This window comes from Theobroma cacao, chromosome 3, assembly GCF_000208745.1.
Source record: "Theobroma cacao cultivar B97-61/B2 chromosome 3, Criollo_cocoa_genome_V2, whole genome shotgun sequence".
In the NCBI taxonomy this organism is placed as follows: Eukaryota; Viridiplantae; Streptophyta; class Magnoliopsida; order Malvales; family Malvaceae; genus Theobroma; species Theobroma cacao.
The window spans coordinates 32,452,888-32,477,885 of record NC_030852.1 but is presented as its reverse complement, the minus strand read 5'-3'; the positions used below and the strand labels follow the sequence as shown (position 1 = coordinate 32,477,885).

The window sequence follows — 24,998 nt, the reverse complement described above, 5'->3', positions numbered from 1 at the left end:
ATATTATATATTAATAATATATCAAATATAAACCTATAGTTTATACACATAAGAAATCAAATTGAACTATATATATGTGAACAAGAAAGTGGTGAAGGATTTTATTTTTTTTAGTTAATATAGTACAATTTACATATAGAACTTGGAGTTCAAATAAAGGAAGAGGTACAATTATTTTTCCATTATTTGATAGACATTTACCGGAATTCTTGGATTGAATATACTATATATCTATATATATATATATATATATATATATATATTATTTTTCCATTATTTGATAGACATTTGACGGAATATCTTTTCGTCAACAACATTATTTTACAATAAGAAAACAAATCTTATTATATCTTCTATCTCAAAAGGAAAAAAAAAACCTTTGTAATTAACGTTAAAAGGAGTATAAGATAATAAGAGTAACGATGACACAGAATTAAATTTCTTGGGAATTACTATATTTAAAGAAACCCTTTCAATTTTGCTTTTAGGTACAGCTGCCTTAGCGTGTGTTTATAAAAAGGCCAAAACGATTTTTTTTATTGATTAATAAAAAAAAATCCAATTTCAAGGAACTATTCTCTCTCTTTATGAGATTTTGTCTAATTTTTTTTAAATGCATAACAAAATTTAAATAAATCTTTAAATAATTTATTATATTGATATGTTATAATAGATGTTGATATAACATTTTGATGTGAAATGATAACATCGTTACATGGTATTTTTCATGTTCNAATTATTAATATAAAAATTTATTTAAATTTAAAATAAAAATATAATTTTTTTAAAACTAAAAAATTTAATTAAATTTTTTAAAATAATTCAATGAAATTTTTAAAGCATTATACCTTGAGAAAAGCATTCAACTTCAAGGAACTTTCCCTTCTCTTTTAGAGATTTTGTCTAAAGATATATATATATAAAATATATATATAAATGCATCATCTACATGAAAAACACATGAAGGATAAAATATAGAAAATAAAAATTCTTAATTGGAACCTGCAAATTGCAATGATGGCACCTATTGAACAAAAACCAAATCAGCAGTAAGGATCAAGGACATTAATTTGGACATTTGCAGATGTAGAGTAGTGATCATTTTTTCTTGAAAATTTTGATTTTTTTCAACATAAATGTTAGTAATTATATGAGTAGATAGGTGAATTTTTTTTTTTGAAATGAAGATAGGTGAAAAATTCACATCTAAGAAAAATATAAATGATTTGACTTAAAGAAGTAAAGAAACAATGACTATAAAAATAATGTTTGTAACAATAAATATCTAAACACTTTTTGATTTAACAAAATTTCAAGTTTAATTTACACGATGTTCAAAAATTTAAATTTAAATTATCAATAATAATTAATTTATAACTTTATATAAATCTTAATAATAATATTCACGTTTAATGTGCGACAAAGAATTACAAAAGTATCCATAAAAGCATCACTTGATATATTTATAAAATTCATTTTCATTATTACTATATATTTATTCATTGTTATTACGCAATATTATATTTGCAGAATCTTTTCTGCAGACCACAAGCTTCAATTTCCAGGGTTGTTACCTTTTTTTTTTTGTATATAAAATACTAATAATAATAATTTTTTGTATTATTCACGTTAATTTGTGGAAAACACTGAAACACATTCTTCCTTTGAAAAAAGAATTCCAATTATATACTTACATGTTCAAAGGGGAATAATTGAAAAAAACTTGTAATTCTTTTTTTCCATTTCAAATTCTTAAATACCCAAAACCGAAGAGCTGTAATTAATCAGATAAAAAAAAATTCGGAATTAATCTGATGGCTAACAATTTTACTCTATCAATCTAATAGAAATCCTCACCACAAAAACTGGATATGCCCCTATCTAACTAGGGACCATTGCCTTACATTAATAAATATTTGATTATTCAATTTTTTTATTCTGGGGTTTTTTTTTTTAGGTCCCAACAGGAACAGCCTCGCACACCCTTTGGACCAAACTCTAACAAAACCTGAAACATGACCAATTCCAATCATCAAAGCCAACCTGACCTCTATAGGGTTTGACACCTTAAACAACCGTAAACCCTAGATATTAAATTTAATAGCATAGGCCGCCTTAGATAAATGGGCTCTCTTATAGATATTCAAAACCTACTTAGTAGGTGCTGCACAAAATGATACTCAATTGCATGAACTTACGAAGTCGATTTTTTTTTTCTTATTTTAAAACGAATAGTCAACGTTCAAGGATTTAATCATGATTAGGACAGCAAGTGTAAGGTAACGTTCTGTAACAAATTTGGATCACTCATGTCGCTTTCATTCCTTTAACTATATAAATAGTTCGGTTTTGAAGGGCAGATAAGTACATATATAGCTAGAGGAAGAAACAAATTAGCTCTTAGTTCTTTTAACTACAATAAATTTAGATTTTAATTACACTCTTTTAATTGATATATTTTTTATGCACTAAAATCTTAAAAGTGAAATTATTTAAATTTTTAATTTTATTTTTTTACATTTAATAATAATATAAAAAACAGGAATTTATGTAATCTCTGTACAAAGCCTTGTGTATCCATGGGATTGTGGCTTCTAAAGTTTTTAAAATCCTGTATATATTTTTTTGTATTTTTAAAGGTATATTTTTTTGTCTTAATGATTTTATAAAAAATTTTAACCCTTATTTCTCTTTGTCTTTGGCCTCCAACAAAAGTTGACTAATTCCGTCCCTTATTACAAAAATGTTGTAAAAAATATAAAAATATATTATTAAAAATATTTTTAATAGTATATTTTAAAAATGTACAATCCTAAATCATATTTATTGTAGTGGATCTTTTGGGTCAGAAAATAAATCCTCACTTAGGTAGCTTGAAGAAAGTAAAACTTAATGAGGAACTTGTGTAAAATTAATAATTTTTTAAAAATTTACCAGGGTGTGGAGAGCAGCTTATTGTTAATTTTTATTGTCCTTTTTGTTAACATCCAAATCGTTGGTCCGCTGGGTCTGTGATGCAAGATTAAAGTAATGAAATCGTCCAAACACATAAAGTTTCCTTTATTCTTTTTGTCTCTTACAACCTTCTCCCCTCCACTGTCTTTAATTTACCCTGAAAATTAACCTAATTTAATGTTTAAAACATGATTAGACATGCTGGAAAAAGTGTCGGTCGAGGTTGTAATAAAGAAGCTTAGTACATGTGAGTTCTAGTGGATCTAATAACATGTTCTTGTTGTTAATTCACATTCCCAAAACTGGAATGTGAAAGTTAAATGCAAGTCTAGCGTTCTAATTAATAGATTAAGAGTATAAAAATCAATTTAAATTTCTTTCTAATGCCTAAGTAAATAAAATATTGAAAAAAGCAAGATATATATGGAAGTGTTCATGCTTGTATACACATATACTGTTTGTGGACTCTAGAATCCCACAAAAACCTATTTCTCCCATACAAAATAGATCCATATTTTTCATTTTCTCAAAAGTTGAATGACAAAGAAATTTGCAAGTGAAACAAAGCAAGTTTTCCTTTTTCTCAAAATTTGGCTGTAAATTTGATATATATAATTAGATAAGTAATTCTCTTTGTCTAATTCAAATTTAAATTTAAAATTTTTAAAATTATATCAAGTTTTAACGGTCAAAGTTTTTTTTTTAATTTTTTTGTGTATATATTAAAAAATTAACCACATTGACTGAAGATGCTCGATTTGGCTAGACTAGGATTTAGATTTTGCTTGATTTGTCGGGCTGGATGTCTAGTTGCTCCAACTAGAGTTACAAGAACAGAACTAATTCGACCGGGTTGAGTTAGCCTGTGACAAAGACTTAACCTATTGTAGCTTTCTTTTATCCTCCAACTCGCCGTGCATGGGTTCAATGCCTTGGATAATTGTCGACATCATGAAAAAATTGCAAGCAATCTATTTCTTCCTTTCTTCCTTTCCGTTTTTGTATCTTTATGATCAATAATATACAACTTTTCTTGTCACCAGCCAACCCCATGGGTGAACCAAGATAATGTGCCGACCAGCGGACGACTTTGAATGGTCTCTATCCAAAGAAAAATGCGGTAGCAAATAATTCTACGTACTCTTCTTGTTTCCTACTCCCTAGTGCCTCATATCTAGAAGGGCAAAGATTACCTTCAACCTCTGAACCACAAGAACGTGCTTAATATCTGAGATTCAGAAATTTGCAACTTGGTCCCTTGGTCCCTTTCCAACAGCGCTAACCTCAGACACCAGCTTAATTGTATGAGGGAGCAGTTTCTGAACTGCAAATCCTACCAGATACGTGCTGTTTGTCTGTATGATAACCGAATTTAAGAGCAACAAGACGTATCAGCATGGCCGAGGGCATTGAATTTTGGGGTCTTTCTCAAAGTTGGGATGGTTTTCTGGTCGGATTTGGGACAATAAGCTGCTAATAGCGACAGTTTTGAATCCATCCTCGTCCAATTTTTAGCATTTTGTGGGTTGGGTTGCATTATTTTTGTCAAGCATGTACCAATCCAGGTTGTATGTAAATGCTTTAGCCATCTCTAAACCTTTCAGGGTTGTGGTTTGCTGTGATAAGTCTTTATATACAGGAACAAAGCCTTGTGGCAGCAAGAATGCTCTGTATTGGTGCACATGGAGAAACTTGCAACAGATATGCTTGAAGAATGTGCCTGTGATCATGAGCCCCAAATCTTTTTATCATCATTCTACAAGAGATCTATAACTATATACTAGTATTTAGTAATAGTTGAAACAATTGTTTACCTTTAATTTTGTTTGATAGAAAATTGAAACATTGTGTTTGTGTTATAAATAAAGTAGTTTACAATAGAACCAGACAACTGTAAAAGGAGTTAGCTAAGTTCACTTACAACAAGTTCCTTCTAGATGAAACACAACAACCTTTTTCTTACCCCCATTCTTTATTCTCTAAATCACCTGTTTGAGCATCAAGTTCATGCAGTATACAGCACAAGCTGCTTTTAGCCATGATTTTCCGCCTTCTACTGTAAAACTTAATTACTGTATACGAATGTGGAGCTCAGCCAAACTCAATTTGACTACTTTTATTTTTTTTTATTTGTTGAAAAGTAAGTTTAATTTGACTACAATGATGAGTAGGTTAAATTTTTTATTTATTGCTTGGTAAAAGCAAAATGGAATCTGCATTCTTATTGAGCGTGTCTAGCTACATCTGGATTTGCTTTGCCAGCTAGTTTCTTCGCTCTGCTCACTTTCAAATGGGAATGTCATGCATGTGATCTTTGAAATGGACATCCTACGTTTCCCTTTGCATGCCAACAACAGATACGAAAGGTAATTAAATGTAAACTAAAGATTCATCGAATTGTGAAGTTTTGTGGGTGATGCGTACAGGAAGCTACTTTGACGTTGAGAGTCTAGACCGATGGTAAATTATGGTACCATTCTTACAATTAAAAAAAGAAGAAAAAGCCTTGTACGTTAGATCTATACAGTGCCCCTGTTCCTTCATATTGGCAGTATGCTGATAAATGATGATAAAAATGTCGACCAGGAGGCCTTATGCACCAAGGAAAGGATTGCCTCATGTCTTCTCCAAAAGACCTAGTCCACCAAGGGCGGCTCCTTGTTTGCCTGCTCCTCCTTTTGAGAGGGCTTGAAAAACAAGGGCTGCCCTTGTGCTCATCACGACACCCACAGGGGGTTTCCTGATAACTGCAACGACCCACCCAGTCAACACGGAAAGACGACGGGTGCAAAGGCTGCTAGATATCCTCCCAAGGATCAAAAAGTGATGAACATGGTCCGCAGATAATCTGGTAAGTCACTGATCTGATATATATTATAACGGCATGGCTATTTTTTTGCTTGACGAAATAGCAAAGTTAGGCCCATGGGCCTCGAGAAACAAAACATTATGAACGTTGCTGCAAGTGAATACATGGTGAGATTGATGAATTTCAGGGAGATTTATACCCAAAGGCTTAGCAGAAATGTAATGCATTCTTGGCAAGCATATGCAGTATGTTGCATTCTTATCTGGAAACAATATCTCAAACAATCAAGTTAATTAGTTTGATGCCTAAAAAACACAAATGACAGGTTTGATCCGAATAAGATAAAATAATTAAAACTATCTATATATTTTCAATTACATGTGTTACCGAGAACAAAAGGAAAATTCTTTCCATTTTATCTTATGACAGTTCATGTCATGGTATGAGAGCAATTGTAATTAGTAGCAGATAATTAAGTTTGGAAGACAAACAAGAGAAATTATTTTGTGAGTTGGAGCCACAGAAAAGAAACCCTAATTGTAAGTTTATCTATTGCCAAAGAAGGATGAAGCACAACTTTGTCACACTCATATCATTGCCGGAATTTATGTTTACCTAATTAATCATGCTATATATATATATATAATTCAAAAACTATTAAACTAGCGAAAGTTTAAAAATCTAAATAGTTTTGAGATTTCTATCTTATCTTGTCCATGTGACAAGATACCAAAAACACATATTCATCTAGTCAATTTACCAGCAAGACATATTGTATGCGTCCAAACTTAACCCAAAACAAAAACTAAAATTTCAAAAATAAAAGTACAATATAACTAAATTAACGAAAATAATGATCATAATCATTGAAAACTGTATTATGACAAAACAAATGTTCAATTTATAAGAATATAAAGAACTATTGATCTTACATTCAATTTTCATGATATGATTGGAATATAATCTAATTGACAACCACACAAGTAAGTTTCAAGTTCAAATCTCCTTTTAAAAATTAATTAAAAGGAATACTACCTTCAAGTTCGATCACAAGAATTCAGGAGTAGTGACTTAGTGGTAAGGAATATGAAATCAGATATAGCATACCAAAAACAGATATTCATAGAGCCAATCTACCCCTGAAGACAGACTGGGTAAAAACTTCAAAACAAAATTCAAAATTTTAAAAATAAAATTATAATTTAACTAATAAAAGAAAATAACTATCATAATTAATGAAAGTTATATTATGACAAAACGATACCCAATTTGTAAGAATATGAAAAATTGTTGATGTTTTATTCATCTTCGACGCAAACAAGTTTCAAGTTCAAATCTTTTTTCATAGACTAGAAGGAGTAATACTTCCTTGAATTGTTGTACCATTTGATAAACTTTCTCCTTCCTCTATAACGAGGCACGTAAACTCGAACCCACAAATGCTTTCTGTTGACAAAGAATTTTGCTTTTGCTTGCCCATTCAAAACCCATGGTATCACCAATGAAGTAGTGAAAACAATACGTCCGAACTGAGGGTCCTGCCCTGGATGAGTAAGTTCAATGAAAACATCTTGCACCACTTCTCCCCATTTCCTGCAAAAGCAAATCATAATGCTACAAAACAAAACTAAGTAGATATAGAAGATAAAAGAAAGAAATCCAAATAGTTTGACATACGAGGTAAAGAAGTAAATAATTTCTTCCCGGCTCAAAGGGTAACCTTTAGAGAATGTCAGAAACATTGTTCTTGTATCTTCCGGGGTTTGTACCGGAGTAAACTCATTAGCACCAGGATTCAAATTTGACAGCTTGGGTGCCTCACTATCTTGATTCAGTAGCAGCTGGTTAGATTCAGTGGAAGCCTGTGATGTAGTAGATCCCTCTCCAAGAGGTCTAGCCACTGGCTTCAGACCAGACTCGTCAACTTCAATGGCAGCATTCTCACCGAATATTTTGTCACAAACAATCTCCATGATGTGCACGTAACGCTTGTACATAAACTCGCGATTGTAGTAAAAGAACCTGAAATTCATTGGCTCATCAAAAAGGCCTAGAAAAACACGAGTATCATGTGAGTCAGTCGGTGGTGCAGCATTTGGTTGTATGAACTCCAAGCATCGCAATGACTCGTTGAAGAGAGCTTCGATGGTCTTGTCATCGTAGGAATGGACCATTCGAATCAAATCGTGGTACCCTATTTCTTCGAGCATGAGCCAGAGAGCCATTGCTCTCTTAACTTGTTGGGAGTTTTTGCCCATTGATCCCACCATTCTGTTGAAAAGGACTCTTTCCAGAGTGTAGAACAGCAAGAGGTCTACAAGAGTACCTATTCCAGGCATGTTCTCACTATTGGAACAGGGAAAAATAGAAATGCTGCTGAAGATGAAAGAGATTTCTTGGGGTGGGATTTTGGAGGAGATGAAGGGGCTTATAGATGTAAATTACTGACGCTTAGGGACTTGGGAAAGTGCGACTCCTTGGGAAATTAAGAAATGCATTTAGTTATTTATTGCTGAAATGGAAATCTGATGTTGCTAAGTATCGTTGGTCTCTGAACTGCCATTTTTGCCACTCAAATCATTAAAATTTGGCACATGTTGTTTATGAAGATTATGAAAGCAGATGATTCTTGCAATATCAACTTGAGTTAGTAATTAACTCTTTTAAGTAGATACTGTAACCACTCACTAATTAAGCACACCTTGTACAAATTTGTCATTAGCATCCTTTTATATACGATATTATCAAAATATTAGAATTAGATGCCGCTGCCTGGTACAGTCAGGTGAAAAATGTTACTTTTTTATGTTCTTTTTCTTTTTTTGGTCGCAGGTGTTGGAAGAATTGATAAAATATTAAGGAGGACTATACTTATTCACAAATTCACATGCAAAATACTTTTTCCAACTTGATGATATTCATTATGAGTGAGCTCACGTCAATTGAATTGGCTCTATAATTCAATTCAAACTTGGAGCCAGCCATTCGTAGAGTGTACCGCTTTTTGTTTACACCTTTTTAGTTTGCATCAGAAAAACGAGATTGAACCATAAGCACAATTACGAAACTTACTAATTTGAGGATTAGGCAAGCTGCGTTTGAATACATATAGAGTACATAAATACATAATGAGGGATCAGGGAAATTACTTGATAAGAGCAAAATATATCCTTTGTTCCAAGTACATATGAAGAAAAGATTTTATGTCGACTTGATAAGAGCAAAATATATCCTTTGTTCCAAGTACATATGAAGAAAAGATTTTATGTCGATAAAGAACCACTACTCAGCCATAATCTAAGAGATGTAAATAGATGTCTATAGACCAGTGAAACTGACCTTCCTCTTTCAGGTTGAATAGGTTGGCACTTTATTCATTCATAACCTAATATGCAGTTCAGGATGTTGAATCAACAGCATGGTGGGATTTGTTTTCTTTAGAGCCTTGCAGTACGAAGCTGTTGCTTCAAAATTGGCCGAATGTACTCATGGTAACCATCTGGCACAACCGTATCATTCAACGGATCCTTCCATGCCTCCTCGTAGAGTTTTGCATATACATTTCCATCGTAGCGGCCAAGAACCGAGCTAAGGTAGTGGTCAGTGTAATTGAATGCATCAACAAGGGCAATAGCATTTGGGCGGACCTAAAGATTAAATGAGATCAGAACTAGTGGATTATAGCGGCCTTTCAAGCTGAGCACCATATTAACTAAATTGAATTATGGCAACAAACCTGCGTGTACAACAATCTGAGCTGTTCATTTGCTAGTGCACCTTGCTTGGGAGTAATGCAGCCAGTGGAGACGAAATCACCAAGATGTTTGTGTAAAATAGACAAAGCATATACATTACAGAGGATTTCCATCTGTCTTTTCACTCCCTTTCCTGGTATGTCTCGTTGCAATTTCTCAATGAACCTGAAAGAGAAGTTTCTTATAAAACTTTAAGTAAACAGAAGAAGCAGCCCAGAATAAGTAGATCCCATGTATTGGTGTTCAACTTCTTCAGCCAATTCCTTAAAATTGCCAAGAAACTGAAAATTTTATGAGGTATTAGAGTTTGGCTCCTTCCATCCAAAAAACCAATCATTTCATATGACATTATGCGGAGCACCACAAAAAGAAACCTCATTAATTATTAATATTGTGTCCACAACATTCTGAGTGGATAAGACTGGAGAAGCTTACTTGGAAACTACAATTAACTGACAATGAGCAACTGCAGCCTCAACCAAATCAGCTGAGAGTTCAGCAAAACCTGAAGATAAACAAAGAGAATGTGGAAGCGCATCAAACTTATGGACTTCAACATCTTCAACAGAAATTTGCCTTATAGCATTGGACCTTTTTGTTTACTATAATAACATAATAATATTGTTTAAAAAACTAATCCAAAATTTTAAAATTATATGCTCAGTGTAGGCCGAATTTTATGGTAAGAACTGAAAGCATGAGCATCTACTAGTGGACCTTGCAACAGTTAACCTGTTGAGTATCATGTCAAGAAAAAATAACTGAAAAAAGACAATGCTTATTCCTTAATCAAGGTAGAGAGAACATACCCTCTTCTGGATTTGAAAATTTGCTAAGGCTTTTAGCACAGGCAACAGACATCCTAGCAGCCCTCGCTTCAAATGCCTCCACTATTACACTAGGCTTTAGCCAATCCTCAGCTGCAAGCCAACAGAAGGAATGAAGTTATTATATTGTGATTAACCCAAATCGATATTAATTAATGAACGAGTATGAACTGATGTATGATTAGCACCACGTACACCAATCTAAAGAGTTGGCTATATTTGTAGATAAGAGTTGAAATAAGCTCAAAATTTTTTGGGAATCAATGGACCAGCCAACCTACTCATAGACATTAGGCAAATCCTAATTAATGTTTGTGACAATGAAAATTTTAATCTTCAAAAGAGATGAAAATTTAAAATAGCAAATATAAGTTGTAAACAAGCTCAAGCGAAAAAAAACGTAAAACAGTTACCCCTTTGAACATCACAATGGCATTGCATGAGGTATTCTGCTCGTCCCATATAAGCTGTAGTTCCAACAGGCTTCTTTTCAGAACCCAGCTGGGCAACGGTCTTCATTAAAAACCTTGCAACCTACAAAAAATGTTTCCTCTTAAATTGTCAATAGGCATGGCACCTCATCATCATTAATTGTTAACACCAATAAACACCAGAAGCACTAGCTAATAGGATATTGAAGTTAAAGATTTTCAAAACAGATAGCAACCCATACTACTGTACACTCAGATTAAGTCTCCATCAGAACATTAACAAATTCATCCCCTACCATCTAAAAGAACAAAATGAAAATTATGAAAGGTGTTGAAAATACAAGTGATAATATTTCAGATTTGACATACCTGTAAAAGCAGCACAATATTGTCTCCTTCATATGTACAGGCAGGGACATAAACTGCAAATAACTCAGGAAGCCCACTGCTAGAAAGGTAACCATGGCCACCACATAATTTTCGGCATTCTTCAATAGCATCCTGCAAAAAATTAAGGTGTTATGTTATTTTGTGATGGATGCCAAAATTTTTAATAGTTAAGAGAGATCATTTATGCCATCAAAATGCTGATAGAAGCAACATAATACAAAATAACTGGCCAACCAAAATATATTAGCTACAGAAATCTTTGACAGAGTGGAAAAATAATCAATATATTTAGGAGAAGGAAGAGGGGTGAAGATTAGTAACAGCGACATACCGCAGTTGCAGTAGTAGTAAGAGACTTTAACCCTGCAGTACATGCATGAGCCTCAGATAACGTGGAGAAATCATTGGCTTGCAATCTTTGGGTCACATCAGTGTACAGCCAGTTCAGCCACTCACCAACAAATCTGAAAGCATAGGCAGAAGCAAGCAAAGGGAAGAGTCTACTTTGCTGAGTTTTATAGTTAATCACCTGGAACAAAATATATAAACTAAAAAGCATTAGATGCATCAGCCTCCGCGACATGTAAAATTAATTCTGAAAATTCAGCTGCAGCGTTTAAAAGTCTCTTCAACACAATTATCTGGAAGTTTCTAAGGGAAAGAAAAAGCCAATAGAAGTGGTCATAAAAGGTAGCTGTACAGCATCCGTACTTGAAATAACATGTCTATGAGCATAAGATCCAAACGACAAATCAGAACATTGCAATGTCACATGTTCCATCTATCTAGCAATGATCCAAGTTAGTACCATGACCATCAAGAATATTTATTTATCTTCATGTAGTAGCTTCCATTGGAATTACGGTAGCAGGGTCATATATTGATATTAAAAGTGTATATACATTTGTTACCATATTATATTTAGGCCAAGTTAACCAAGTAAATTCCAACAAAGCATACTCCTGTGCACTGAGAATTCCCCAATAATATGAAAATATAATGGGATAGTCCTATACCTGAGTCTCTGGACCACCATTCTGCGAACCAAATTGTCTACGAACAGCACTATACCTTGTTGCAATACAAACTGCCCTTGATAAAGCACAAGAAGCATCTAATACAATTTGTTGTCGGACATAGACCATAGTACCGTAAACCAGCTGGCGAGGAACATCAGAGTGCATATATTTCCCTTCTCTTGTAACCTGTGAAACCCTGAGACATTTGGGAAAAAAAAGGAAACTTCAGAACAGTCAACTAAACAATATGTGAAACTTCTTGGCTTATAATTTCTGGGTGGGTTTTCTTCTATTAAGGAAATAAATTTTATAAACTTTAGATAGATGAGCAGCCTAAAACTTCTCTACGGCTAAGTGAAGTAGCAGAAAAATTTACACAGCTTTGTAACTTCACCCAAGACAACTGCTCATTACAGCAATCGTCAAATGATATATTAAATTCTCTCCACAAGATGGCCAACCAAAGAAACATCAAATTTCAGGTGAAATATTAGCATTCAGAAAAAAGAGCAGATAAAAGGACAAAGACATAGAGAGGAACGGTTTGAGAACAAACCGCATCAACATTTGATCCCTTGGAATGCGCACATGATCAAATCTCAGAACACCATTGTCCATGCTGTTATATGCCCCACTTCCAAATTTCATTCCAATATCACCAACTGTTATGCCTGGAAGAGGTAGGTGATCATCCAAGCTCCGTAGCTGAACAATAAAACCTGAAAAAAGGATTCTGAATTAATGTCTGAAATACCATCTAAATAAGTACGTTTATGCATTTGGCACTTACCATGCACTCCATGGTCTTGTCCATCTGTTATAAGACGAGCATAAACCACAGCATGTGTGGATGCTTTACCCAATCCACCAGGCCACCACTATTAACGACCAAAACCCCAACAGAGAATGTTAACACAAGAATATATAAGGAGATCAACAGTCACAAAAAATACAGAGTACACTATAAGAAAACTACACATTGCAAACCAGAAAAGAGGAGGACGATTTCACTTGAGAATGTCTTAGCCAAAAGGCATTGAGAATCAGAATTGAAGCACATCTCATGATATATTGCTTAGAATGCCATACAATTAATCAATCTCACAAAAAGAATTAGTCAAAAGCCTTGTAAATATTATACTCACTTTGCTTGAAGTCAATGTGGGACTATGAATGACAAATTCGTCAGTCTGAGGATCAAATGTTGCAGTGGTCTCAAGCCCTTGGACATTGGACCCATGACCAAGTTCAGTTTGTGCATAGCATCCAATTATTTGCATCTTATATGCCACTGGGAGCCACTTCTGTTGCTGCTCCTCTGTACCTTGTCCTTTAATAGCAGGTATAAACATTCCCTATCAAGAAAATATACATTAGTGGGTTAAAAAAACACTTCAAAGCCCTTTCTGAAAAGTATTTCAAACCCAGAAATCAGCATAAAAGAGACAATCATTTTTATATTAAATTTGGCAAACTAGATTTAAATGATGATTTTAACAAAGGTATGTTGCTTTTTCCAAACATTTACATATTGCTTAGCATACAAGTAGCGTACATAGTACTTGTGAAGCTTAGAAACAAGAAAAGAAAAATAGAACTTACCCAGTGAAGATCTGTGAAAGCAGGCTGATCCACAAAAAACCTCATTCTAGAGGCCTCTTCTTCTGTTATAAAAAGCTATTAATATTAATCAGATATCTAAAGGGAAAATCAATTTAGAATATGAACAGAAATGCAGTTGAATTCAAACCAGAGAGACGAAGCTCAATTATCCGCTTCCATGCATGAGCAGCCTTTTTCAAAGTATCTTTAAACAAGTCCTTCCTACTTAGCATAGTTCTGTTATCCTTTCGAAAGACCTAGAGAAAATTGCAACAAGATTACTTAGTTATTAAATAATGATAATTAAAATGCCAAAATGAAAAATGACTCTAATTCTTTAGGTCACAGAAGGAGGGAAAAATTAGGAATCTTGAATATCTGGGCAGAAACTAAAAGATAAAATAACAAGAAGATCACTGGCACAGGCAGTCCACCAGGTGAAAAGAACCCTGTTAATCATATTTTTCCTTCACTTCACTTTTCCAATTACGCCAATTCCTTGGAACTACCAATCACCAGACCTCAATAATCTAAAAATCTAAGCACAACTGAAGGTAAATTTCTGAATCTTCACTCTTTCTATTCCCTAGAGTTAAAACTTAAAATTGTTCAATAGTTCAACATTTTTCAAGAGTTAAGACTCAAATGGCAAACAGAAGCAAATGAACTTAAAATTGTGATACAGATAAAACTTTTATACCCTGTCTAACAGCTGAAAAGCTTAGCAACATCATGTTTTCTGTTATTTCAGCTTCTCAAAATGCTAATGCACGTTTAACAGACATAAACATAATAATGAATTCAATACACCAAACAAAAATCCGATTTTCTTCCTGAAGTTTCGTGAGAAACAAACACATTTATCTCTAAGAAGACTAAAAAAACGCACCATATCATTGGAGAAATTATAGAAGACTATAATTAACAATATCTTGACAAACCAATTAACAACAAGACGCCAATGTTAGCTTCATTCCTTTCCCACATATTCTCAGGAACCAAACTGAAAGAAAATTAGCTCAGAAATTAAAGGAATCACTGGCAATGAAGAGTGAAACGATAGGATATTTCTAATTTTTAGAATTTCTGTTGCAATTTGAACTAGAATTCCAGTTCCTTCCTATAATTCCCCCGAAACCAACAAAAAATAATAATCTAGATAAAAGAATAAGAAAAATAAACGGATCATTCAAAAAAAAGTGAAAAACTAATTTTAAAATCCGTACAAGAGCTTAAGAAAACTGAATTAATTCCATAAATTTAAGTTACAATAACCAAAACGCTCAAGATGTCATTAAACATAAAATTTTCTCTTTCATATACTTTTCTCCGCCATATTTTAGGTAACTAAAAAATCAGAAAAAAAAAGACACAAATTTTTTAAGAGAAAAAAAAAACTAAATCACCGGATCGCTAGCCACGAGACGAGCAATCCGATCAGAGATTTCATAGGCGTGACGAGACCCTGCCCAAACGATCTTCATCTCTTCCACATCGAACTCCGCCTTGCTCCTCTCCTCCGCGTGGTAATCCAGTGCCTCCATTTTCCTCTCGATTCAAATCTAAATTCCGAAATTGTATTTTGGCTTTGGTTATGCAAAAAAATGGAAACAAACAGAGCAAAAAGAGCAACAAGAACTAGGAGTCTTGGAATAGCCGAATTGCATATGAATATCCCTAAGATAAAGCTCGTTGAAGTAATGTTGACGTTGCATCGTTGTCCCACTCAAATAATATTTTATTATTACAACTATTCTTTCTTTCCCTTTTTTTTTTTGGGTTTTATATATATTTTCTTTTTCCTCTTTTTTTTTTTATAACGACTTAAGAAAAAAAAGATAGTTCACATTTTACACGTGAATGTCAACGTTTTTAAGGAAAGAAAAGTTGACCAAAGGGTTTTTTAGAGTGCAAATGGAATTTGGATGCGTCATCGCTTTGGCATCCTACCTTGTACCCACCACTATTTTCTTTATTTTTTACTTTTTTTTTTAAATGAATGCTTACCAAAAATAATCTTTCGATTTTATCACATTGAAATTGGATTCAGTCAATTTTTCAATTAATCAAATAATACTAGTATTTCTTGTTATGGCTTTTTGTTAGACAGAATTTACCTAATGAATTTTATAAGCACAATAAATAATACTATTAATTAATTTAAATGATCCTTTTAAAAATTTTTGAATTATTTAAAAATTTTAGATAAATTTAAATTTTTATTATATATATTATTTAAATTAAATAATTTTATAATTATATTTAATTAAAATAATATTTATTTTTTTATATTACCTAACACTAACATAAAACATAAGAATATCACGTGTATATCATTTTCATGTACTGATTAAGGATATTGTTGATACTGCTGTGTTTAGCGTTGTGCATGATCTTTTGTTTTCAAGTCGCCGACATGATGCTAAAAGCAGGATACATAGGATTTGGATCCCTGGTTTTTTCGCTTTGCTGCAGCCGGTTGGGGTAGGCTTTTGTTTTTTTATTAAGGGATGTCACTTTGTCAGTGTGATATACTCGCTTGGACAGAGAGGGTAAATCACTCATCATGCTGGTGGTTTGGGGTCTATTTGTGTTGGTTCTTTTTTATGAAAGGAATTACTTCATTTCATTTTTATAATTTTGTTTTAAAAAATGTATATTATTACATCATATTAATATATTATATTATTATTTATTATAATATATTAAAATTATGTAATATAAAATAACTAATAACGTTATGACTAATATTAATTAATCAACTATCAATTATAAATATTTATTTGATTTGAAATAAAATAATAAAAATTAAATTAAATTTAAGAAAATAATAATAATTTATTTGAATTATCTTGAATAATTTAAAATGTTTTAAGTATTATATCAAATTAATTTGATTGAATTTTAAAAAATAAAAAGGTGACTCATTCATACAAGTGAATTGATTTCGAAACTTTGAATCTTGGAAAATGTTAGTAAAATCCAAAATTTAAAATTAAAAATTCAATAGTGTACCCCAAAAAAATTGAAAATTCAATCTCATAATTTAAGGATGCCCAACGACTTCAACTGCCAACTTTATTTATATTAATTGGATTGAACGTGGGTCAGAAGTACGAATGCCGATAAATCAAAGTGCGTCACAAACGAAGCATATCGTCCACAACTGTAACGATATTTTATGTGAAAAGGGGACTAGGCCTAGATTGCTAAAATTATTTAATTTATTTAATGAATTATATAAGTAAGTTATCCAATATCAGTAACGGTTTCTAAATTCTTTTCTTTTTTGTTTTAATTTTTTTCTAAGATATCTTTTCCATTTTCTTTAATTATAATTTGGTGGAAATAGGATTGTCATGTCTTACCCATTATTTTGTGTTTTCTGTGTGGATTTATATAATTTCATTGAGATTAATGACTAATACAAAAAAAAAAGGTCTGAAATGAAGAAGAAACGTTTTCCCATTTGCAACAAAATTATTTAGTTTAATTATTATGCCATTATTTACTATACCAAACTCACTGGCTTGAGCATTGCTTTATTTATGCCCTCATAAATAAAATGGTACATCTACAGTCTAGACTTGGTTGTTTTGAATATGATATATTAACACTCTACAAGAATGACATAACTCCTTTATTTAATTGAGTTATTGTATTGATTTATATTGTTTGATTTGTATAATTAATTTAATATAAATTTAAATAGCTTCATTATGTTAATCATTTTAAATGAATTATTAACATTGATTTTTGAAAAATATATTAACATTTAATAAATATATTCGTACATATGTAGATCATTAACTTTTTTTAATTAATTATAACGTCTCCGTACTTAGAGGCGGAAAAGAAGGGGGGCTAGTAGGGGCCTCGCCTCCAACTATTTTAAAATTTTTATACTTTTCTTTATTTTTTGTGAAATTTTTTAATTTCACCCTTATAAAAAATTTAAAATTTGTTTAACATGTTTTATTTTTTAAATTTTTTTTAATTTTACCTCTATAATAATTTTTTATTTGATGAGATACCCTACGACAATCAGCCAACAATTAATTTTAATAGACTTAGGACTAAAAATAAATTTTATTTCAATAAAATTATACTTAAATCTCGCTTTCTCAAAAAAAAAAATTTCTTACCAAATAAAAATAAAAATAAAAAAATTATTTTTTCCCTACACTTTTTAGCTTAGGCATTATTTGCGTATAAAACCTCTAGTTAGTAACTTAATTTTCAAGTCATGATAATTAGTAAGTCTGGTTTATTTATTGTTATTTTATTTTTAATATTTTTAACTTTATTCTTTTACTAAATAATTTCTATTTAGGAATTATGATTTAAAGTTTACGGTTTTAGCCATTTTTTGTTGAAAGCAACAAAATAAGGATTTGATTAAGCTTATAAAATTAGTTATTACTTATTTATTTAGAAATTGCTTGATTATTTTCCTACAAATTATTTGTGTTCTGTTTTTACTTAAATTATTGTGAACAATTAAGTTTTTTATATGAAGATTGTTTTCTCATTGAATTGTTTATTGATATTGTATTTAATTTTAGAAAATTACTTTTCATTGAATTGTTTATTAATAACACTTAATATTTTTTAAACTATTGCTTTCTATTAAGATTTTTGTTATTATATTTATTAATTTTTGTTTGTTGCTAAAATTTATCTAAACATTGAGATTATTGTTATTATTAAATTATTTATGATTATAGTAGTTAATTATTTTAAATAAATTATTAAGATTGTTTCTTTTAAATAATTTTCAAGATTTTTAAAATTTGAAAATAGATTATCATGATTAATAAAAGAATTGAATCTTATTTTAAAAAAAAATCTTTCACAAAATGTTACACTCTTAAATCTTTACCCCTCCAAAAGCCTGAGTCCGTTAGAACATTGACTTTTGAGAAAAAAATTATTAACATTGAGCAGATGATAACGTTACGGATCAGTGCCATGTCTAACACAAAACAAAAGCGTTCCTAATTTTGTGAACGTAGCGAGGAAGGTGATAACTGGTGGAAAAAGGAGTTCCAACGGCGAGTGCCTAGTCTCATCTCTTGCAGCTGGTCACCACCGGTGTTCACACCGAAATCAGTCGTGAATCTCGCAGCTTGATGCCTCTCGAAACCTACAATTTCGTAAACATATGTGACATTGACGTAATCAATGATTATGGTATGGATGGTCTTTTGTTTTTTCTTTTGGGGTGGGGGCGCAAGATTATGGGCAATGGGTTGTCTTCAACCCGGTTATATCAAAAGAATAAGAAGCATGGGCAAAATCACAGAACTGCAGTCCCCCAGGTATGGAAACAAAAACTTATACAGGTGGAAGATGGCGACTTTACGATGCATAACACCAGGAATAATCCATCTCCTAATTTATAATTCATTACTTTCACGAAAACACTACAACCATTTTGCTTTTGGGAGTGATAAATATTTTCCTTTCACAAACAACAACCTTGAATGCTCTGGTGCAGCAGAGAGCCAATTTCTTCCATTTACATGACATTGAGTGCTCATTAAACAGAAGCTCCTTGAATATCAGTTGGGTCATCAAGAAATAAAAGAAGAAAACACTCGATTGCAGAAATAGTCATTCTGTCTGACAGAGAGCTCTTTGTTAAGCTTGCATAGTTGGAGATCAAGAGCATACGTGGGGCATGCTTCCCAAGAACTGAACCACTGAAATTCTATAACGTCACGATGTTGTTGGAGTTGGAATCGAACATGACCCATATTTTCTCATAACCTCAATAGTCTCTGCTATTGTTGACCCAGCAGTCCCAACAAAACCAAGTGAAGCACAACTGCAAACTGTTTCCTCTATATATAGGAGTACATCAGGTACTATATCAGGAGAGCAATGCTTCTCCAACTTAGCCACTGCATCCAAACTTGCAGGAACAGATTCAAACCTCAGGCCATGTCCTGCAAGTGCTAGCTTCTTTGCCGTTTTCATCACAAACAAATCTTCTCTCAGAAAATACAGCTTAAAATTGGCTGAATCCCTAGCCAAATCACCCAAGTAACTTCCAGTCCAATTACCTTGAGGGAGATCAGTCATCACGAATATATGAATTGGTCGAGAACCTGCCTGCCTTAATGAATCTAATTTTTGTTTTAAACCCAAAAAAGTAGCTTTCCAGTGGTTCTTAAACTGCCCATCTAGCAGCCTAAGCTGTGCACAGAGAAAAGGAGCCTTTATGGACTGCATAGCAAACTGCTTTCCTGAGCTTATAATTTCAGGGACAAATGGAAGAAATTCAATCTTTTTAATTAAAGATTTTATCTTCAGATCTCCTGGTGCTTTTTGGATATCGATATAGAGATCTGAACCTTTATATGGGGCTGTAAAAAGGCTTCCAAATGCCAGAACAGTTGCTGATTCAGCTTCACTACCAGGCCCAAGAGTCTTGTATACATTTCTGCGTCTTCTAACATACGAAATTTTCTTTTTATTCTTGAGTTGTTCATCAGGTTGAAACGAATCTAATACCCCATCAACTTCATCATTTTGGTATGTCCAAACTGTTGTTCTACAATCTTCATCTACAGCAAATAAACATCGATCTATATTACCATCAATCCCAGATAGCAGAGAGCCACATTGCCTTAGGCTACCAACCATAGACTGCTGTGCATTCAATTCATTGGAGCAAACCAAATCCATGTTCAAACCACACCACAAGGACACAAAAACCCTGAAATCTATGGCTCGAACAAGTGAAGATGACAGTAATGAAGAAATATCAATGATATCAGCCATGGAGACATACCTGCATCGTGAGGTAAAAATATAAACAAAACAAAAGCTAGGAACTCCAAATGGTGTTAACCAATACTGAAGTTGATTAGTGATTGAACTTTCCTGAATCTGAGATCAGCAGCAGCATTGCCGAAAAAAAAATAATTACAATTTGTTTTCTTTAAATAAGCTTAAGTAATTTGCGTCACTTACATTTTCATAATTCATAGGAATCAGAGGAAAATTAAAGCCCCAAGCTACGATTGTTATAGTTACTATGAACTTGAACTTGAGAAGAACAGAAAAGAAACAAGATTACAACATCCATGAACATCTCTTGTAATATATCTTTGGGATCGCCACTCAAATTTAACCACATGTTGCCGCCACAAAGTAGAACACAACCAATTGAAGCAAAGTAATCTAAAAGGGGAAAATAATAAAGCCCAGAATTTCAAACATACAAAAAGTTCAACAGTTCGGTAGCGAAATTAATTGAAATGGATATACTTCAAAGAAAGTGGGCAACCCCAATTACCTCTCACTTCTAATGAGCTCATTGATATGATCCCAAACAGAAAGCCGGATCTCTTTAGCACTCTGAACCCTAAATTTAGGGCAGCTACCAAGAACTACGGCATGGTGATCAAGAATGGGAGGGACGATTAAGGTACGGTTCAAAATACCCGCCATTAGAATTGCATTTTTGAACTCAGAAAGCTGGTTACTGAACCCACTATGAGGCGCATACCACAAGAATTTCTCCCCTGGAATTTGAGTAGTGCAATGTGGGTATTGGGGGGAGAGGGCTGCGTTTACGGTCTTGGAAGAGGTTGAGAAGAGGGATTTGGGGATGGAAATGTAAGTGAGGAAGAAGAAAACGAGGAGAGAAAGGAGAGAGAGTGAGAGGAAAAAGAATGGCGATCTGCGTGGTTGTTGCTGCTGTAGGGATTTCTTTTTGTTCCATAGTTTGGGAGTGGCAATGGTTCTGTTGAGATTGAACATGTTGTTTTCCGGTTTTCTCGGTGCTGGTGCTGGAGCCTGGTGCAGGGTCTTTTGCTATTTAGATGCTCTTTCTCGCTTTGTTTTTGTTTCTAGAGGATAGAGGGTTGGGCTTTTTAGATGGGCCCTTCTACTTAGTTGGGTTCCAGGGCAACTGCATGCGCTGCAATGGCGAAGGCCTCAAGAGCTTGCACCGCCATTGGCCATACCATCATCACCAGATCCTCCGTCAGCAACTTTTTCTCAAGAAATATGGCTTTGACTTTTGATACCTCTTCTTGTTAACACCAACAGAACCAATATCCCTATCCGTATCCATAGATTTGGTTTTTTATATTAATGCAAGGCAATTGCAATAATGTGATGTGATTCTTGAATTGCAGGCGAGAGAGCATGGGAGGTGTTAGATAAGGCCTTCCTTTAGGAAAAACAGAGGGAATGGAGAGGCGTGGAGCTCATCGTTGGCACTGAAAGAGGAGGGCGGACGACGAAGAGGGCGCATTGGAGATGGAACAGAGAGTAGGGAATAAGGGACTTGGATTCTCAGTCACAGTGTTCCATCTGTGTGCTGGTTGCTGAAAGCATGCTAATGAGTGAGGAACACAAGAAGAATACTCATAACTGCACAACTTCGAGCTAGGTGAGTAGCATGAGCAATATTATGCAAATCATGACAAACACAAACCGTTAGGGATTCAAATAATTTCTGACAAGATGCTACAACCTAAAGCTAAACATTGAATTAAGTTACTAAAAAAACAGAAAAACAAACTTATTGAGTTGATCCCACAAAAGAAATATATAACTAAACCCAGACCAGACTGCACATTATTAGTCTTCTATTAACAATGACCTGTACTGCTCGCAAACCCTGAGCTAACCTAAGACATTAAGTTCAGAAAAAGTTGGGACTTAAACTGCATGGATGGGGCTCCCACTTGAATTCATGCTTGAACTACCAGAAGCAGGATTGGCATGGAAAGCAGACTGCCTAGATGAACCATCAAGAAGTTTTAATGAAAGAGAGGATGGGCCATTATCACCAATAGATTCTCCCAAACTTAATTTTGACATGCCCACCAGCTCATCAACATTGATTGGGCTCTTCGAATGTACTGCTGTTGGCTTGACCACTTCATGTGTGTCCTTCTTGGTTGGTTCTGTATTACCACCCATCCAATATGGAAAGGAAAATGGAATGAATGGTGGGAAGTAAGCAGGATATACTACGGGGTAACAGGGTTGCGAGCTCTCTGACTTTGGAGGAACAGCTTCCCCATCATTTGAGTTGTTGGAATCCATTGATTCATCTTCTTCATCCAATGGAGGCGGAACAGGTAATTGGTCATTGCTCTGAGTTTCAGCTTGGAGATGGTTTGCAGAGAATAAATCCTGTGATACCATTGCAGTGTCCACTGACTGCAAGAATGTAAAGAAGAAGATGTATTAGACACCTAGAAAAGGGGGCAAAGCAGAGGATACATAATGTTTACTAGCATTGGATGCATCCATGAAAATAAATCAACTGAAGAATATGAAGATGGATACTGTAAGTAAATATGGTACTATAAACCTATTATCTCAAAAAGACCTAAGCTAGAATAGCTACACAAAAAAATATGTGCATTAAAATTGGAACAACTGCAGCTTCCAATTTTTATCAAGTAAAAAAACAAAGTATTTCTGCTGAAAATTATCAATCTTTAGCCAAAGTCAGTGAACTAAATGATTAGTTCCAACAATAAAGAAGACAAAATCTTCACAAGCAAGAATAGAAATCTCAAGGTATGTCCATCCTTATCAAATCTACAGTACTAATTTCTTAATGTTTAAAAATTGTTAGAGGTTATAATAATCAGTCAAAAACTACCAAGTCAAATTAGTTATTCATACATGAAAAATATGACAATTGAGGTATCATTTGTAGAGAGAAGGGTACTAACTTCATCTGCAACAATATCAAACAGGCTGGAACGTCTTTTTCTCCTAGAAACATTGGACTGCCTGATGAAATATTTCTGAGCATGGCTAGCCACTTGAGTAGGAGTCCTTGATATAACATAGTTGCGTGAGATTCCACGCCAATCACCTTTCCCAAGCTTTTGCAGACCAAGTAGAAACATCCTATGCTCCTCTTCCGTCCAAGGAACACCTGCAAAACAAATTATAACTCATTCAAGAATTGCGGAAAGCACACCCTTGCATACTTCAGATCACTTATTCCATTCAAAATTCAAGTCAGGTTTGAGCATCCAATTTTTTCTTCACACTGGATTATCCACCATTCTTATTTAATTTATCCAAGTAACATAAAGCAAAGGTAGGGCTGGGTAGACAAGCACCGGGCACGAAAAAAGGTACTACTTTGTTACCTCCAAAACTCAGTGAGAACACATCTGCTAATCATTCTTTTGGACAAACTTTAACCCAATAATTAAACATCATAGCATAAATTGTCAAAGTTTTTTTAATATCCTTAAAATCTTGGATCATACACATACTTGTGCATTTCATATTTCTTGATCCACCATTTTCACATATCTTCACATATTTTAAGTCATTATTAAAGAAATTATCTTATCCATTTCTTAGTTCAACAACAACCCACTTTACTGCAAGCAAAAGAAAAATCACTATATATTAAAACCCAAATTACCCTAAAAAACACAACTTTCGTTTAAATCCATAAGCTATTTAATCATACCAATGTAAAACTAAAATAAAACATGTCAAAATTTTTCAGAAATCATACACGATCACTGTAACAAAAAATAAATAAATAAAAATGTTAAGCTAAATCAAATAGTATAAAGCATTTGGAACATGTCGTCTATCACTTTGTGATCTTCACTCTAATTAACCACCAAGTAAGAGCTCAAACAATATAAAGCAAATAAAACAAAGAAAATTAAGAAAAATCAAATTATTAATTTCTTAAAGAACTGAAACCTTTTTTTCTTTCACGACTCGAAGACGACCCGGGGACAAAATCCTCGGAAGCATAACCTTCAGCGTGATCCGGACCCTCACCGGGCGAACCCGACCCGTTCCCGTTATGCGCCCCGGAATTCGACCCGGAGTATTGGCTCAGGTTACCCATACTGGCGCTCTTCCGAATCGACCCGTCAGTCAACCGGACTCCGAAAAGCTTCACCCCTCGGTTCGGGCATGTCCGAGAGTTGTGCCCGTTGTGGCTGCAATGCGAGCAACGACGCGTCATTTTTTAACGTCGGGTGGGTTCGTTTTGGATCAGATCAGATTGGAAACTAAAGAGATATATGTGAATCGGATCGTTGAGGATCCAGATCCGAACCGCATGTAGGTTAGGGCTCTGCTTTTGAACGAAGAAAAAGAACAAACTTCTTCTTTCTCCTTATTTGGCTCCTCCCTCTCTGGCTGTCTTTGCAGATAGACCGAGAGAGAGAAAGAGGGACAGACAA

General features: G+C 33.6%; 4 protein-coding genes across 5 annotated transcripts; all 4 read right to left on the bottom strand.

Annotated features, from left to right (window-relative positions):
• Positions 7,114-8,103, bottom strand: LOC18606226. The gene is made up of 2 exons (XM_018117135.1): positions 7,442-8,103; positions 7,114-7,357 (listed from the first exon to the last, which is right to left on the bottom strand). Exons 1-2 carry the CDS (start codon positions 8,101-8,103, stop codon positions 7,114-7,116), a joined length of 906 nt encoding a protein of 301 aa, XP_017972624.1.
• On the bottom strand, positions 8,815-15,493 carry LOC18606225 (peroxisomal acyl-coenzyme A oxidase 1). Of its 2 annotated transcripts, XR_001927208.1 has the most exons (15): positions 15,195-15,332; positions 13,937-14,045; positions 13,789-13,850; positions 13,332-13,541; positions 12,977-13,064; positions 12,743-12,905; positions 12,184-12,382; positions 11,499-11,696; positions 11,147-11,278; positions 10,760-10,880; positions 10,329-10,439; positions 9,955-10,024; positions 9,501-9,684; positions 9,032-9,411; positions 8,815-8,969 (listed from the first exon to the last, which is right to left on the bottom strand). XR_001927208.1 is itself a non-coding variant. In XM_007039716.2 (14 exons), the coding sequence occupies exons 1-14, from the start codon at positions 15,330-15,332 to the stop codon at positions 9,202-9,204; spliced, it is 1,995 nt and encodes a 664-aa protein (XP_007039778.2). In that variant the 5' UTR covers positions 15,333-15,493; the 3' UTR covers positions 8,974-9,201. The 2 variants fall into 2 exon arrangements, 1 of the variants encoding a protein (XP_007039778.2); XM_007039716.2 differs by lacking the exon at positions 8,815-8,969 and having other exon boundaries at positions 8,974-9,411; positions 15,195-15,493.
• Positions 19,172-22,130, bottom strand: LOC18606224. Its single transcript, XM_018117923.1, has 2 exons — positions 21,095-22,130; positions 19,172-20,587 (listed from the first exon to the last, which is right to left on the bottom strand). The coding sequence occupies exons 1-2, from the start codon at positions 21,559-21,561 to the stop codon at positions 19,510-19,512; spliced, it is 1,545 nt and encodes a 514-aa protein (XP_017973412.1). The 5' UTR covers positions 21,562-22,130; the 3' UTR covers positions 19,172-19,509.
• Positions 22,196-24,998, bottom strand: LOC18606223 (transcription factor MYB1R1). Its single transcript, XM_018117924.1, has 3 exons — positions 24,508-24,998; positions 23,502-23,710; positions 22,196-22,977 (listed from the first exon to the last, which is right to left on the bottom strand). Exons 1-3 carry the CDS (start codon positions 24,776-24,778, stop codon positions 22,471-22,473), a joined length of 987 nt encoding a protein of 328 aa, XP_017973413.1. The 5' UTR covers positions 24,779-24,998; the 3' UTR covers positions 22,196-22,470.

Bases quoted from the DNA above. Each gene is read 5' to 3' on its own strand.
- LOC18606226 (XM_018117135.1), bottom strand. From the start codon at position 8,103: ATGCCTGGAATAGGTACTCTTGTAGACCTCTTGCTGTTCTACACTCTG. The intron at 7,358-7,441 runs GTATGTCAAACT...TTGCTTTTGCAG, and splicing joins ATTATTTACTTCTTTACCTC to GAAATGGGGAGAAGTGGTGC.
- LOC18606225 (XM_007039716.2), bottom strand. From the start codon at position 15,332: ATGGAGGCACTGGATTACCACGCGGAGGAGAGGAGCAAGGCGGAGTTC. The intron at 14,046-15,194 runs GTGATTTAGTTT...AATTTTCTCTAG, and splicing joins GTCTCGTGGCTAGCGATCCG to GTCTTTCGAAAGGATAACAG. The intron at 13,851-13,936 runs GTTTGAATTCAA...TTTTTATAACAG, and splicing joins AATTGAGCTTCGTCTCTCTG to AAGAAGAGGCCTCTAGAATG.
- LOC18606224 (XM_018117923.1), bottom strand. From the start codon at position 21,561: ATGTTCAATCTCAACAGAACCATTGCCACTCCCAAACTATGGAACAAA. The intron at 20,588-21,094 runs GTAATTGGGGTT...CTCACGATGCAG, and splicing joins GAGCTCATTAGAAGTGAGAG to GTATGTCTCCATGGCTGATA.
- LOC18606223 (XM_018117924.1), bottom strand. From the start codon at position 24,778: ATGACGCGTCGTTGCTCGCATTGCAGCCACAACGGGCACAACTCTCGG. The intron at 23,711-24,507 runs GTTTCAGTTCTT...TTTGTTTTGCAG, and splicing joins GAGTCGTGAAAGAAAAAAAG to GTGTTCCTTGGACGGAAGAG. The intron at 22,978-23,501 runs GTTAGTACCCTT...ACATTCTTGCAG, and splicing joins TTGATATTGTTGCAGATGAA to TCAGTGGACACTGCAATGGT.